General features: G+C 39.3%; 1 protein-coding gene across 2 annotated transcripts; it reads left to right on the plus strand.

The window, feature by feature from the left end:
• Window positions 1–1,459: 1,459 nt before the first annotated feature.
• clic2 (chloride intracellular channel 2) lies at window positions 1,460–7,579 on the plus strand. 2 transcript variants are annotated; one of them, XM_030397358.1, is made up of 6 exons: window positions 1,460–1,807; window positions 4,360–4,469; window positions 5,051–5,176; window positions 5,275–5,375; window positions 6,597–6,817; window positions 6,848–6,981. In XM_030397358.1, exons 1-6 carry the CDS (start codon window positions 1,754–1,756, stop codon window positions 6,866–6,868), a joined length of 633 nt encoding a protein of 210 aa, XP_030253218.1. In that variant the 5' UTR covers window positions 1,460–1,753; the 3' UTR covers window positions 6,869–6,981. The 2 variants fall into 2 exon arrangements, with proteins under 2 accessions (XP_030253218.1, XP_030253217.1); XM_030397357.1 differs by having other exon boundaries at window positions 1,467–1,807; window positions 6,597–6,778; window positions 6,931–7,579.
• The last annotated feature ends 7,729 nt before the right edge of the window (window positions 7,580–15,308 follow it).

The following is a 15,308-nucleotide window of genomic DNA, read 5'->3' on the forward strand; positions in this document are numbered from 1 at the left end:
AAGATGTGAGATACAAGACACAAAATCAACATTCACTTTCATTTACTTATTCACTTAAAATCAGTAACTACCAAAACATTGTATTTGATGGAAGTGATGCCAAATACCTTTAACTGTAACGCTGAAAGAATGTTTGATGCTTTCTTCGAATTAAACTAATGAGAAACGAGTCAGAAAGCAAAAGTAACCTTCTCATTTTTGTACCCACAGCACTGAGGGGTGGGGGGGGGGGGGGATTCCCACCGTGATTCAGCACCCAAAATACCCCTTCAATACCACCTTTGTCAGAAAGAGCGGTGACTAAACGTGCCTTTAAAATGGGTACAATGGAGCAGAAAACGTTATAAAATCAGCTAAATGTACATTATAATCAGCGATGGAAAGATTCTGATCTTTTACTGAAGTGAAAGTAGAAATATCACAATGTGAAACGACTCCATCGAAAAGGAGAAGTCCCTGCCTGTTTACGAGGAACAAATATTTGAATATTATCAGTGAAATTACAAGTTATTACAATCACACAACACAACATCACAGCAACGGTCACAAAGTGTATTCTCGTACATTCTTATTCTCGGTCGCTAATTTAGTTTAGCACATTTATCTGTAAACAAGTGAACGAGTGAATATACTTCAAGTACTTTCTACCACTGATACTTTACCTTCTATTTTCTTTATTCAGACGTATTTTAGCGGAAACTGACATTTCAAGAGGACACTAGGTGGATTTTCTTACATCAAAAAGCTCTCAAGCAAATCATTTTTTACATTTTTATTTCATCAGCAAGACATGTTTACATGTGCGGCACAGTTCAGACACGGGGCAACTCAAAGTGCTTTACAGGGGCATGAATTACATTATAGGAAATTAAAATTAATGTTAAAAACAAGTAAGAAGATGTCAAGAAACAAAACATTCAAACAAGTTAAGAAACAGGAAAGCAAGCTGAAATAAAACTATGAGTAAAAGAGGCGAGACTGGAAAATAAAAGTCGCAGCGCCTTTTTTCACAAAGCCTTGAAATTGCTTTCGTGTGACAGACAGAAAAGTCTTCAGCCTTGATTTAAAATATACATATTGATCATCATCAAATTACAAACACTCACAAAGAAATATGACTTTTAAACTTCATGGTTCAGGTATTTCTTAAACAAACACGATGTACGCTGTGCTGTCAACCAGATGTGAGACTCAACTCTGCATTAAAATCACATTAGGTGTCTCTCATTACACAGTGCGTGCTTTGTATAGTAAGCACAGCCTTCCTTTAAAGTGCTCTTAATCTATTCTCCCTCTCCGTATCCAACAGAGCTGGAATGTGAGCGGCTCGAAGTGAATTGTCTGAATTAGTGTGAGTCACATGGCCGTTATCAGTTCCTGTGTATTGCAAAATGCACAGATCCTATTTTAAGCTCTCTCCTCATTGAGTTTGGCTCCGGGTATAAAAGAGCGAGCACCCCGCCCATCGTCTCTGGATCCTCCCTCTCTCCCCTGACTTGTAAAAGTGTGCTCAGAGCGATAGCCTCCCAGGAGCCCTCTGACAGAACCCAGGCAGCCCTGCGAGGTGTCGCACTCTCTCTCTGCTGACATCCACGACCGCACAGCCTCCTGAGAACCAGAGCAGCACTTTAAAATCAGCTCTCTTTCTACAGATCTGCTGATTTGTTTGGGGGTGTGTGTGAAGAGCCACTGAGCTTTGTCTGAGAGGAACTTTAAAAAAGAAAAAGTGAATTAAACTTTTTTTTGGGACGAGATGGCACTTCGGCAGAACTCTGACAAGGAGCCGAGCATCGAGCTGTTCATCAAGGTCAGTCTTTTCTTTTCAATTTCACTGATTGCACGAAAGAGGAAGTAGATTGCAACATGTGAGGGAAAAGCCCTGAAAAACACCTGAATTCACCTTTAAAAGAACACACAAACTTTCTCCTGATGTGCCTGTTTTATATCTGAAAGTGTGTGAGCAAATAAAGGGAGGCGCCGTAGGTTTTCTGCTCACTTCTCAGTCATGTGAAAGGGCAGAGATCTATGAGCATCAATCAGAGGACAAGTCTTTTTTTTTGAGCGGTGCCTCCTGCAGATACCGTGTGATCCAGATGCTGAGGTGTTCGTATCCCCGCTGAGGGTCACGGAAAATGTTATCAGTGAACTCTGACCACAGGCAGATGGTCGGTCCACCTTATCATCGCGCACCCAGACGGAGCTGAGAGCGTGCAGGCTGACTGGCCCCAGAACTGCAGCAGGCACACCCACTTCACATACGCACACGCTCAGATACACTCATCTTTATCAGGAACAAAATAGTCTTTTTTCCGAGCTCGTGTTGTTGAACCCAGTGTATTGAAATAACACATCAGGATCTTCAACACCAATCTGTTTGGGTTTGTGTCATCTGTACGGAGACACGGCGTCTTCTGAGATAACACGAGGTCGAACGAGGCTCAAAAAACATCACGAGATAGCACAATGTGTGGTCGACGGCACTACCAGACGTATTATGACTCTCTGTGAATTAAACATTAAACATTAAAGGGGCAATTTGTAGATGTGGAGATGAAATTCAAACTCAGCAACATTTATTTTTTCCACAACTGAACAAACAAACTGTCCTCAGAGGTGAATAAGATCCAATAACTCTGTTTGAAGCCAGAAAGGTGGCAGGGTCCGCCACATATAAACAAAGTGAAACAGTGTGAAACTCTGTTGTCCTTTAAGCTCAGTTTGTTCAGTCATGAAAACAAGGAGAGGTTGTTTATTTAGTTTGTTTAAGCATAAAAAGAAAAGAAGTGAAAAATCTTTTTTCTTCTGATTAAAGCTGCTTCCCCAAAACCACATGGTGCATCTTTAAGGGAGTCGTTCAACATTTAGGGAAGTGTGCCTTTTTGTTTTGCGGCTGACAGTTAGATGAGAAGATTTAAACCACTCCCACAATCTATATGAAGCCAGAATCACAGAGTAACTTGTGATATGATTCACAAAACATCACCCGCGATCACGACACAGCGATCCTACGATAAACGATACGCTGCAAGTCAATTATTTGATAATACATCACGATATCTGCCAGTGAAGACGGTTAAGACTAATAAGAATGTTGATATTTGGCACCAGTTTATCAATAATTATATCTCACATTATATTGCTGTATCAATATCATGTCCGACCCCTACAGCAGACTGCTAGCTTAAGTTAGCGGGAGGTTAGCATAAAGACTGGAAATAAGTGGAACCAGCTAGCCAACTAGCTCTGTCCAACTAGCACCTCCAAAGCTAACTAATTATCATTTCATGTCTTGTGTGTTTAATCTTTACAAAAACAGGACTGTAAAAACAACAAATGGGGTTTATACGAAGGGAGTTATGTGCAGGTTTCAGAGAAGTCTATGGATGAACTTTGTGTTGGTTTTGGCTTTAACGACCTGTTTTAGTCGCCACGATCATAGAAAAAGTTGCTTTGACTACTGTTCAAAAATAGCCGGTTTTGGAGATTTGTCCCTAAAAACATCCACTGATGTGCCCTTTGGCAGCCTTGCTTGCCAACAACGCCACGGCCATCACTTGCACACCATGTCATGTCATTTGAAAGTGATTTGCCACGTTTGCTAAAAATGTCAACCTTGGACGTATCTAACATTATATCGTGGCGACTGGGCTGATACGACTCCAGAACAACCGCAGCTCCCATGTTTCCCATCCCACTTTGATTTCTTTACTAGATTTGATGTGTTATTAAGTGAGCAGACAGACACGTCAGCTGTTTTCAGTCTTTACGCTAAGCTAATCTAATCGGCCTCTGACTGTCGCCTCATATTTATCATACAGACATGAAAAATGGCATGTTTCTTCTCATCTAGCCCAAGTTATTTTTTCTTGGCGAGTCAAGTCAAGTCCCCTCCCAAACACTCTGCAGTGTTTCCTGCTGATAACCAGAGGAAAAAAAACACAAAAACAAACACATAAACAAACAATTTATTTCAGCTTAATCTCTTCAATTAAAAGATAATTCCCTCCCTGTTGCTTTTAAACGTTGAAGTCCAGAGTCTTTAACTTCCAGGTCACAATGATTCGAGTTGGTATCTCTGTCAAACACATATCAGCTGAGAGCGTGAGCTCAGAAAACACACGCTGGGCTTTAAAACGGACTGTGTTGTCACGCTGCGAGCTAGGTGACGTTAGCGCGTTTTGTTTTCCGCTACAACACAATGCCTGCGGGGAGGAAAAAATTTCTTTAAATACCCCGGACGTGCCTTTCACTTCCAAAATCACTTGTTTACCAGCAGAGGGGAGGGAGAGCAGATATTGTGATTACTGTCCAAAAACGAAGACATTTGAACCTTTTTTCTGACTTTACTGTGTGTTTCAGGCTGGACACGATGGTGAGAACGTGGGGAACTGCCCCTTTTGCCAGAGGCTGTTCATGGTTCTATGGCTGAAAGGAGTGAAGTTTACGGTGACCACCGTTGACATGAGGAAGTAAGCACCCCCCCCCCCCTTCTCCTCTGGCATAAGAAACACTTCCTGAGCATCTGGTCGTGGGGACTTTCACACAGAACTCTTATTAAGAAGCGACACAAGAGAGGGAGAGAGCGAGGTTTCCTTTGAGTAATCCAAAACCGTTTCTCACTTAATCAAAAGGTGTGTTGCTCGCAGGTTTGGAGGGAGGAGCCCGTCAAAGGGTACAAAGAGCTCTGTGTCACCTTCAGACAAACACCTTCTTTAATTGAGGACTTTATTGTGTGAATTTCTCAGGGTCATTGCTGGGGAGCAAATAAGATCAGGAAACTTTGAAAGGATGCTGATAATTGAATGATTCAGAGCACACACACAACGAGCCTTTCAAGCAGGAGACCACTCCCTGCGCTGTGTGTTTATAGCTAAACCAACAGCCAGCGTTGAAGTCATTAATCCACAGCGCCGCATGATTCTGACCGCCTAGATAACACGACAACTCTCTCTCTCAGAGTTTTGACGTGCTCGATAACAGTGTGATTGTATTAAATGGAAGAAAAGAACCCGAGGTGTCTAACTCTTCCATCTTTCTACGTCGTTTCCAGGAAGCCAGCCGAGCTCAAAGACCTGGCCCCCGGGACCAACCCTCCGTTCCTCCTCTACAACGGCACCCTCAAAACAGACTTCATCAAAATCGAGGAGTTTCTTGAGCAAACACTGGCTCCTCCCAGGTACCCTTGATCAAAACAAACAAACGTTAATGAAGAGCGATCCTGATGATTGCCGTTGGTTCACTCCCCTGGCTTCTCCTCCCTCCTCTCCCCCGCAGGTATCCTCATCTCAGCCCGCTGAACAAAGAGTCCTTTGACGTGGGCGCCGACATTTTCGCAAAGTTTTCCGCGTTCATCAAGAACAGTCCGAACAACGCCTGTGAGTTGTGTCATTTATTAAACACGCACATGGATGTGAGATAAAACACATGTTTAATTGTTTTATCTCAGGACTCACTTTTACTCAAGAGCTTTACTTAAAGGTTCAGTGTGTAGTTTACGTTTTTATGGGTGTATAAGAATCCTTGTCTTTGTGTGACCTAAGAATGAGTCCTTTAAATAAAGTCTGCCATGTTTCTACGGTAGCCCAGAACAATCAAACCAAACACTGACGCCGCAGAGAGGGCTACCATTGGAAAGTGTGAGACAGGAGGTGTTCTAGATGCCGCTAAATCCTACACACTGAACCTTTAAGTGCAGTTTGAGGTACTTCATTTGAGTATTTTCTGTTTCATGCTCCTCGATATGAGAGAAATATTGTACGTCGCACTCCACCACATTTATTTGACAGCTGTAGTTATTATTCAAATCTGTCAGGACAATTTTATCTCGAATTATCTGGTTAACCTCTAAAATATGATGATTTTTTTTTTGTCCAAACTGCCCTGAATTATTTCAAGTAGTGTTTTAAAATGCTCACACTGTAAAATCTGATAGTGACTTTACTGAAAAAGAAAACTGAGGTAAACGACGACCTCAAAATTAAAAAAGTAAAGTTAAAGTTTACTTTAAATCGATTGGTCCACTGTCCGTAGATCTGAGGTTATACATTTTCTGGCTCTTTTGCAGTAAAGTCAACTTTTAAAATTAACATAATACATTCAGAAATCAACTGAATGATCAATATCATGTAAAGAAATAACAGTTTTGGAATGGAAAGATGCGAATACTTGAATTAAAAGTACTCGTTATGCAGAAATCCTCCTCCTTATATCATCATAGTGTTACTATAAGTTATACATTGATACCTACAGTTGTAAAGTATTTTACGTTGTACTTGGTTGAGATAAAACCTGGTTTTCTATTTTATTTACTGAGATTAATCAACTACAATCTATCGTCTCAATCCATTCTTTATAAATGTATAATTGATTGTAAATAATAAGTTAATTTACAAGGATCTACAGCTGCAGTGGAGTAAAATATACAGCATTTCCCTCTGAAATGTAGTGAAGAAAATGTATAAAGTTACATAAAAAAAAGCACAAGAACCTCAAAATTGCATTGAAAGACAGCACTTGAGTAAATGTTCTGACAGATCAGCTGTAGTTATAGTACACCAGTGGAAAAACATCACGTTTCTGTGGTTCCGACCCGTCAGATCATGAGAAGAACCTGCTGAGGGAGTTCCACCGCCTGGACAAATACCTGGTCAGCCCTCTGCCCGAGGAGATCGACCACAACTCCAGCGAGGACGTCACCGTCTCCAAGAGGAAGTTCCTGGACGGAGACCGCCTCACCTTAGCTGACTGCAACCTGCTGCCCAAACTGCACGTCATCAGGGTGAGGCAGTGTGATGATGTCATCACTAGTATAGTACAGGTGGTGTTGTTCTGATGTAAAGACATACAGGTGGTCTGCTGCAGTGAATGACCTGAGGCGTGCACTTATTACACTCACAAAGCTTCATGTTTGTCTTCTTTCTTTTATTTCAGATTGCTGCCAAGAAGTACTGCGACTTCGACATCCCCGCCCAGTTCACGGGCGTGTGGCGATACCTCAACAACGCCTACGAGAGAGATGAGTTCAAACAGACGTGTCCGGCCGACATCGAGATCGAGAAGGCCTACTTCAGCGTGGCCAACCAGAGGAAATAAACACTTGATTCTCTGTAATTTAATTCCTGTTTTCACCCAGTTGTATCCATATAAAGTAAAGATGGTGCTCAGTAGGGGGCTTCAACCTCCAAGAATAAACCGTGGCAATGAATCAGACACTATTCCACCTTCTAGGTCCTGCAAACATGCAAAAGCAAAATGTTTTACTGGTTGTATGTCATCGGCTGTTTGACAAATGGTGTGTTGATGCCACGCTGGAAAGGCCAAATGTGCAATTGACTGTTTATGTTTTTGTTTATAGTGTAAATATATTTTTTCATGCTTTTTATGATCAAAACACCCTCGTCAATGTAAACGTGATTGTGTTGGTGTGAGCAGCAGAAAACGCAGAAACCTTCAGTAACAGTTCGTTCTAATGCAAAACATGAAACAATACGTGGAATTCACTCCTGTATCTTATCCTGTACAAACGCATTTTGATATGACTATTGTCTGACTGTCACACTAATAAAAAACAGCAAATTCATTTGTCGTAATCTTGATTTTTATGGGGTTCATGTGTGTGCTGAAATATCATAAACATTTTAAAAACCTCACAACCGAGAGCAGGTCGCCTCCATGGCATTTCCGATATTCAACTTTATTTTCAGCCACAAAAGAAAACAATAATCTTACACAGCTTCAAAAATATATCTTCTGTTGATTCAGTTCAGACGATGATTATACTGTTCGATGGGAAACAAAAGTGGCGAGAGGCCGAGCTGAAATCACACCAAACATCCGGCCGGCCGCTCAGCTCTAGTTGGTGACGCAGTATTTCCAGAAACATGCTGCGAGGACATCAGAGAGAAACATTAGCAACAGAGACACGTCGCTCTTCATCAAGCCTCCTGTTCAAGTGTTTATATTGTAGTTTTATTTCCTGCTTTTAAAGGAAATATGTGCTTTTTGTCGTGATGAATAAAACTGTACATTAAAAAAGGTGCATAACAATACTACTTTTTAAAATATTTTTGTACTTTACTTGTCTTGTACCATCTGCAATGATTTATTTCAGTCCCACTATTTAGCATTTAGACGAAGAATAATTACATGGTCAAATTTAAATGTAATAATATAAATGATGTCTTCAGAGGGAAATTATGACTGTTGACAAACACTGAATATTAATAAACATGATACAAATATGATTATATCTGCTACAACTATGTTACAGATTGTACGGTTAGTTTTTGTCCATAAATGCTAAATTATGGGACTTGTTTTCTTTTTACTGTTTAGAAAACATGAAAACTATTTATTTCCTAAACAAAGTAACTGTAGTTTTTACTGAGCACTTGAGAAAAGACACTTTAGTTGTTTGAATGCAAATAAAATATATGATTTCTTTTCTTTTTACATATTTAAGTCAGAGATGAAATTCTGAATGTCATCTCAAGATTAAATTATCGTTGATGTTTCACTACATAAACAAAAACCTTTTATCGAATAGGAATAAAACTAGAAAGTTGAGCTCAGAATATTTAATAATTTACATGTTTAGACAAACAATAAGACTCGGCAGGTGAACAGGGTAAAATGTTTTAACAAGTAGATCACATCACAAAACTTCCTGATTACCTTTATGAAGAAAATCATTATTTGTATTAAAAGTTTCAGAAGATTTTTAGGTTTAATATGCAGATGAGGTTTTATGTAATTAACTTGAGACATTTAAATACAGTTTGAACAGAAACTCAAACAAAATGAGGCCATTTTTATTGCACTAATCTGAGAGAAGAAATGTCACAGAGGCAAATCTGCCCAAGATCTCAGATCTGATGCATGTGTGGCCTCAACATGAGGCAGGCTAATGTTTACTATCACCTCAGTGGAGTTACTCAGCAATAGCTTGTATATCTACAACTTAAATAAGTTAAATATCTGTGTTGTGAACTTTTACATTGTCGTCCCATCTCTACCTGTAACTTTAAATAGCTCAAGCCTTACTTAAACATCCGCTTGATTACATTATTGAGTTTTAATAACCTCAGTTCTGATATCACACCTGGTTTTGACGCGTGATGTCAGTCTCCGGACTAAAAGCTTGAGCTGGCGTCATTATACAGTGAACAAAGAGCAGGTGTGGTGCGTGAGTGACAGAAGACAAACAGAGTCGCTCACCTCTTTTGTTTGTTTTTGGCAAGTTCTGCTCTGATCTGAGAAAACCCTGAGAGCGGAGCTTGTCAGCCGCTGCCAGCGTCATCACGGCTTCTTTTAGGTTGTCGACCTAAAAACAAGAAGAAACAAAAACGTGATGATGATGGGTCGTAAACTCCAGTTGATTTAGAGCTGTTTTTTCATAGCATTTCATTTAGATTTGACAATATTCGATGCTCACTTCGACATCAACACAAAAAGAGCCACAGTCTTAACATACATGTAAATGAGTGTTGAGTGAGTACCAAGTGCAGATAATGTAGTTTTTATTTATCAGTTTCTGTGAAGTTTATAAAAAAAATCTCGTCCTGAAAATAGTTTTGTAATAATTGATCAATAAAGCAACTCTGGAAAAACCTGTATGAATTCCAGGCTAAAATTACAACCATTTCTGACAGGCCTCACCCACTTCACATTTGTTAGCCAGCTTGTTAAAATATTGTACAAAGACAAAGATTATCAAAGACATAGATTAACTAAAACATAGATTATCTAAAACATAGATTATCAGCCTTACCATGTTTGCAAACTTCTCTTGCTGTACTGACTCTTTAGCCCCTTAAAAAAAAGAAGAATTGAAAATAATCAATATGTTTCCCATATTTGACAGATTTCTGTAGATATCTGCATGATGTCTGTCTTGTTTGTACCTTTATTCCAGGAGTCTCTTCCTCCATTGTGCTGCATCAGAAGAGGATACAGGTTGTTCGCCTCCCTCTGCTCCCCCTCGGCAGTGTTAGGTCCCTCCTCCACCTCTGACACTAACTTCTGAATGAAATCTGTCGGGGTGAAACAACAACTTTCATCTCATCATCGTGCCATTATGGCTTTAAGAATACAGACAGATAACACAAGTGTTATCATGAAAGGATATTAGAGACGACTGCATTCATCTCAGAGGAAAGTGTTTGGTGGAGTTGCAAAGGAAAATATCCACGTTGATCTCCACAAAATGTCAAATTCAGTGAAAAATCTGTAAAATTGAGGAATATAATTTAAAGATTCTCACCCGCCTGTGGCTCCAGGTTGGTGTCGGGGTAGAGAGGCAGAGCATGCGTCCATCTTGCAGAACAAATCGCAGCGAGGAGGTAAAAGAGAGCTGCAGAGAGCATGGTGCCTTTATCTTCAGAAGGTCAGATCTGGACTATTCCTCTGCACAGCCGAGAACTTCACTTATATATCCTCAGGGGTCATCCATCACAATCTGATCAATACATTATCATCACACCAGTCTCCTTCTTAATGGTTTTGACGCGATGGATCAGGCGTCATAGACACAATTTAGGGGGCCCTGTCAATTGAGCCGCGGCCTATCTGTGCTTGTTCAGAGAAGCCTAACAAATGTTTGCTCTGCAGCAGTAATCAGCGGCTGTCCAGCGCCGCTCTGATGGTTTATGTCTGACACCATTTTCTGCGTGATGGGTTGTTCATTGTGTCATCGCTCATGTCAGAGATCACAGGTACACAGCTGCTGGAACTGTGTCACCTCGGGGTTTTCACGTCACTTCTGAAGCGATCAATCGTGACCGTCTATCAGGACGAAGAGGTCACATCGTGGTGGACGTGTTGCAAATGTTGTTTAGCGTGAGTTAAAGGTACAAACGCTTATTTTCATGCTTTAATTCTGCACAGTTTGCATTTCTACATTTTGATTTAAGGGTAGATGCTTATTTTTATTTTATTTTTTTGTTACAAGTACATTTACTACTTTGAGGTACTTGTACTTTAGTTTAATCATTTTATGCTACTTTATACTTCTACTCTATGGAGGACCAACACTACCAAATCTAAAATAAATCAAAATAGATTAATTAATAGCTCAATAGATAAGTTAATATGCCATTAAAATGCACCAAAATGATGGAAATGAAAATAAATATAGTTAATATGTGATATGTTATCTACATCTACCATATTTACCTGTGTATTTACCCTTACATTAATCCAATTATTTATTTACCATCTAATTTTATGTCCATGTTCATTTGTTAATGTATTTTTTCCTCTAATAGACAAATAAAGGGAAATTAAAGCAAAAATATCAATTTATTTAACATTTCTATTTCTATCAGTGAATCACTACATTAATTGTGAATTTTATTTATGGTGCATTTGATGGCATATTATCTTAATTAAGCCATTTATCCATTTCTTTTTTAATTTCTGATTTGGCAGGCTCAGATCTTCATACTAGTCCACAAAAATTCGGAGACAAATAATGTCGTTTTTACTCCACTGCATTAGTCCAACAACTTTAGTTACCACATACTTGGCAGGTTTTGGATAATGATACAAAAGATACAGTAATCAACCAATAAGTTATGATGCAATATTGATCCCCAAGAAGAAAGCCACAAAAACTCAGCAGATAAACTATATAAAGTAGTTAAACCACAGTAGTTAAAAGATTAAGAAGTACTATAAGGTTAATTTTCAATGAGCCTATAATGTGGCATATTGTCTTCCTACTGACAATAAGTTAACATACATTTTGTATAATGCCTGCTTTATTTGACTCTAATGTCCAGAGGCTGGGAGTGTGAGTTAGAGGAGAGATGTTTGAGGGTAAGACCGTATTTTTAAGGCTTTTCTTAAAGATTAATGTGGAAAGAAAAGCTTCAAAAAAGAAATATAAAGGATGATTGGGATCATGATCAGGACTGGATTGGATGCTTACACATCTCAATTTGGTGTGTTTACATTTGCTTATTGGCACAAAACTCAAAAGACAGTTGAGGCTGAAATAAACATTAATAATTAACCAAAATGTTGGACAGATTCAGATTTTGACCTGATGATGGTGCAGTTCTACAGCAATAAAGCTAAAAAAAAAGAGCTAAAGCAATAATGTCACAAGTGTAAATATGTATTGAAACAGGATGCTGAGCTGAAAACACTATACATTTCCAAACATAATGAGAAGAACATGTAAATAACTGCATTGAGAGTGATCTGGGAGGAATTAAAAATCATTTGACAACTTGTTTCATGAAAGCTCGATGTGAAAAAAGGAAACTCAAAGAGTAATTGTCTCAGAAAACAAGTTCAGCCACGGGGCTTTTTGTCAAACTGAAAGGTCACTAATGCTTCTCAGACGAGCGTACGTGGTGTCGGGTGATTTATAAGCTTGTCTCCACATCGCTGTGACATTGCTGTTGAAAACAACAACGTTTGATACATTTGGCTGCTGAGCAGTCAGCGAGGACGGGAGAGCTGCGTTTTAGGGTCGAGCAGTGACTCATGGAAAGAAATAATAACTGTCGATAACGATCAACAGCTACCAAAGTTAAACTTGCATGCAGGATAATGTTGAATTGTTAACAGCAGTCAGGGGGAATGTGAAGTTAGTTAGTCCTGCATTCAAAAGAGAAAAGTTCTGCAGCAAAATGACCCCTGGCTGTGAATAATGTTATTACATCAATATAATGTAACAATGATGCCACACTGTGTACAGAAATGAGCTTTTTACAATAAATAAATGTACGTAGATAATTTGCACCACTGGACGAACACTGGAATTCTTTAAAGCAGCTTTAATTTAGTTACAGACCAAAATCCACCAATCGTCTCCTGAAACGATAAAGATAAAAATCAAGAAAAGACCTGAGCAGCCTGAAAAGAACATCCATCGTCTGTGTGATCAGTCAACAGTCATTTTATTGCTGCTGTTGTCAACAAGTGTTGTAACGTTAAGTTTTGACCTGGTAAAGACAAGAAGACTACATTTATCGCAGGTGTCAGGTCGACACAAATGTAGGTCAATAACATCAGTGTTTCCTCTCACTTCTGACATTATATTGTAATTCATTATTCAAGTCCAGTTCGGCAGGTCTGGGCAATGTCCCGAAACAAAGGGTTGTTGAAACAGTTGCATGTGAAAGCCGGAAGCAACACCAATACAACGAGTCTATTCATTTCAGAGGTGATTTTGAGGTGAGATTTCTCCACATTGCTGCAGTGAAATGTAACCAAATGTGCATCAGTGATGGATAAAGACACCAGGAAGAAGATGCAAAGACAATGAAGACCTAATAAGTAGTCAAGTACAATATTTCCGGATTTTTATGCATGATAGTGCAAGTATGTCTTGTCTTGTCTTCACTGTGCGATAGTTAGAAACGTAATTTCGATTCCTTTATATGTCTGGTACATGTGAAGAATTGACAATAAAACTGACTTTGACTTTGACTTTGATAGGAGATGATATTTGGAGTTACCGACCACAACAACTATTAATAACAAACAAAAAAATTTAATCAAATACAAGCTCATCCCTATAAGCCCCCTAAAAAAACATGAGAATCAAACACAGCAGACTCCCTACAGAGCCAAGAGGGTGTTTTATTGCGAAATTCCAACAGGTGCAGTGGGAATAACTCTGTTTAATGTCACTAAGATAAAACATACTACACGTAATACACTTCATGTGTATTTTAGGACCTTCACTTTGCTCTCTAGGAGCATGCTTGCCCTATTTACTCGAGATCAGTTGCAATAAAAATCAGACTGTGGCTGCGGGGACTCTGTGTGAAAAGGGCTAGTCAATCATTTTGCGTCTAAAATAAGTCCTGCCCAAAGACCCCGTGATGACAGCAGGTGGTGCGCGCCAAATATTGCTGGATTGCTCATTTTGTTGCGCAAAATAAGACCCGCTCACAACTTGTGACTGCGTTTCCCTCGTAATGTTTAAATGTCGCTGTCTGATCCTGACTCTGATCAGAACAGCGCTGCTCAGAGTAAAGTAAACCAAATGTATTAAGTCCTGGGAATATTTAGTGCTTTATACACAAGTAATAGGATTTAAAAGTCTGTCTTTTGAAACACAGGGAGTCAGTGCAGTGATTTAAATAACACATTAAACCAGAACTGAGACAAACACACTGAATATATTCAGTGCAGGCTACAACGAGGCTGCATATTGTGTGTTAAACTACTTTACCTGCTCAGAATGACCTTCTAGATGCTGACATACTAACATACTGAGACATTATTAAACACAACACATGGAGCCTGTTAGCTAACTGTGCTGCACTCAGACATTCGACTGTAACGATGCTAGTATTAACAAGTTTACATTACACAGAAGGATAATGGCATCATGCTAACACTCTCCCACAGACACACGTTAGCTAGCATGCAAACCTGTTTGTAAAAACACAACAATGAAATGACTCAGACGTCTTTATAAGCTATTTATAGTGTCAGTACCCGGTTCATGTGTCCTCACCTGTTAATAAAGGCAGCTGAGCTGGTTTCCCAAACCATGCAGTGCATCTACAACAACTTCAACGTCAGCTAGCTAACATAACACAACATAACCACTTACTTGAACTGGCCAGCAAACGTTAGCTAACAAGATTTCGTGCCGTTCTAAAGAATACATCCATTTCAAAAAAGTTTAATGCAGATTTTACCGAAACTACCAACTTGTTTTGAGAAAGTGACCTACATTTAACTAACTGTGCATTATTCATGTTATAAAGACGGCAGAGAAAAAAAGGCCAAAATCACACTGGAGGTTTGGTGCACTGAGCAAAGCATAATGTCCATGGCACATTTAATTGGATGTAATTAGAGGATTATGTTCCAGTCGAATTTGCCTCAACACCTAACAGTTAAATGAGAGTCTCCAGCTTTGTGTTTAGAGTTATTTCACAAACATTTGAGGCAAAAACAAATCTCAAGACATGAGAGGGAGGCTGGCTCCCTTTTAACTCGCACATATGTAGAATTTACTGGGCTTAAACAATGCATGAAGGTTACTATGTGGAGCTTGCTGATATATTAAGGAACATCACCTGGGCTTATTACTGGTAATAAGTAGTAATAAGTAATAAGTATTACTGGTAATTAATAACTGATCTGTACACCTCCCACACAAAGCTGAATACACCTGTACTGAGCAGGTAACTGTACACACTTAGTTTACAGTAGCAGTTTACTGACCGTGTTCGTTTCCTCAGAGAAGAGCCGCTCTGACCAGAGTGAAGATCCATCAGGGACTGATATAGGCATCTAAAGTTTTGGAGGGAAATGCACTAACTTCCCACGGGAAA

This window comes from Sparus aurata, chromosome 18 (assembly GCF_900880675.1).
Source record: "Sparus aurata chromosome 18, fSpaAur1.1, whole genome shotgun sequence".
NCBI classification, from domain to species: Eukaryota; Metazoa; Chordata; class Actinopteri; order Spariformes; family Sparidae; genus Sparus; species Sparus aurata.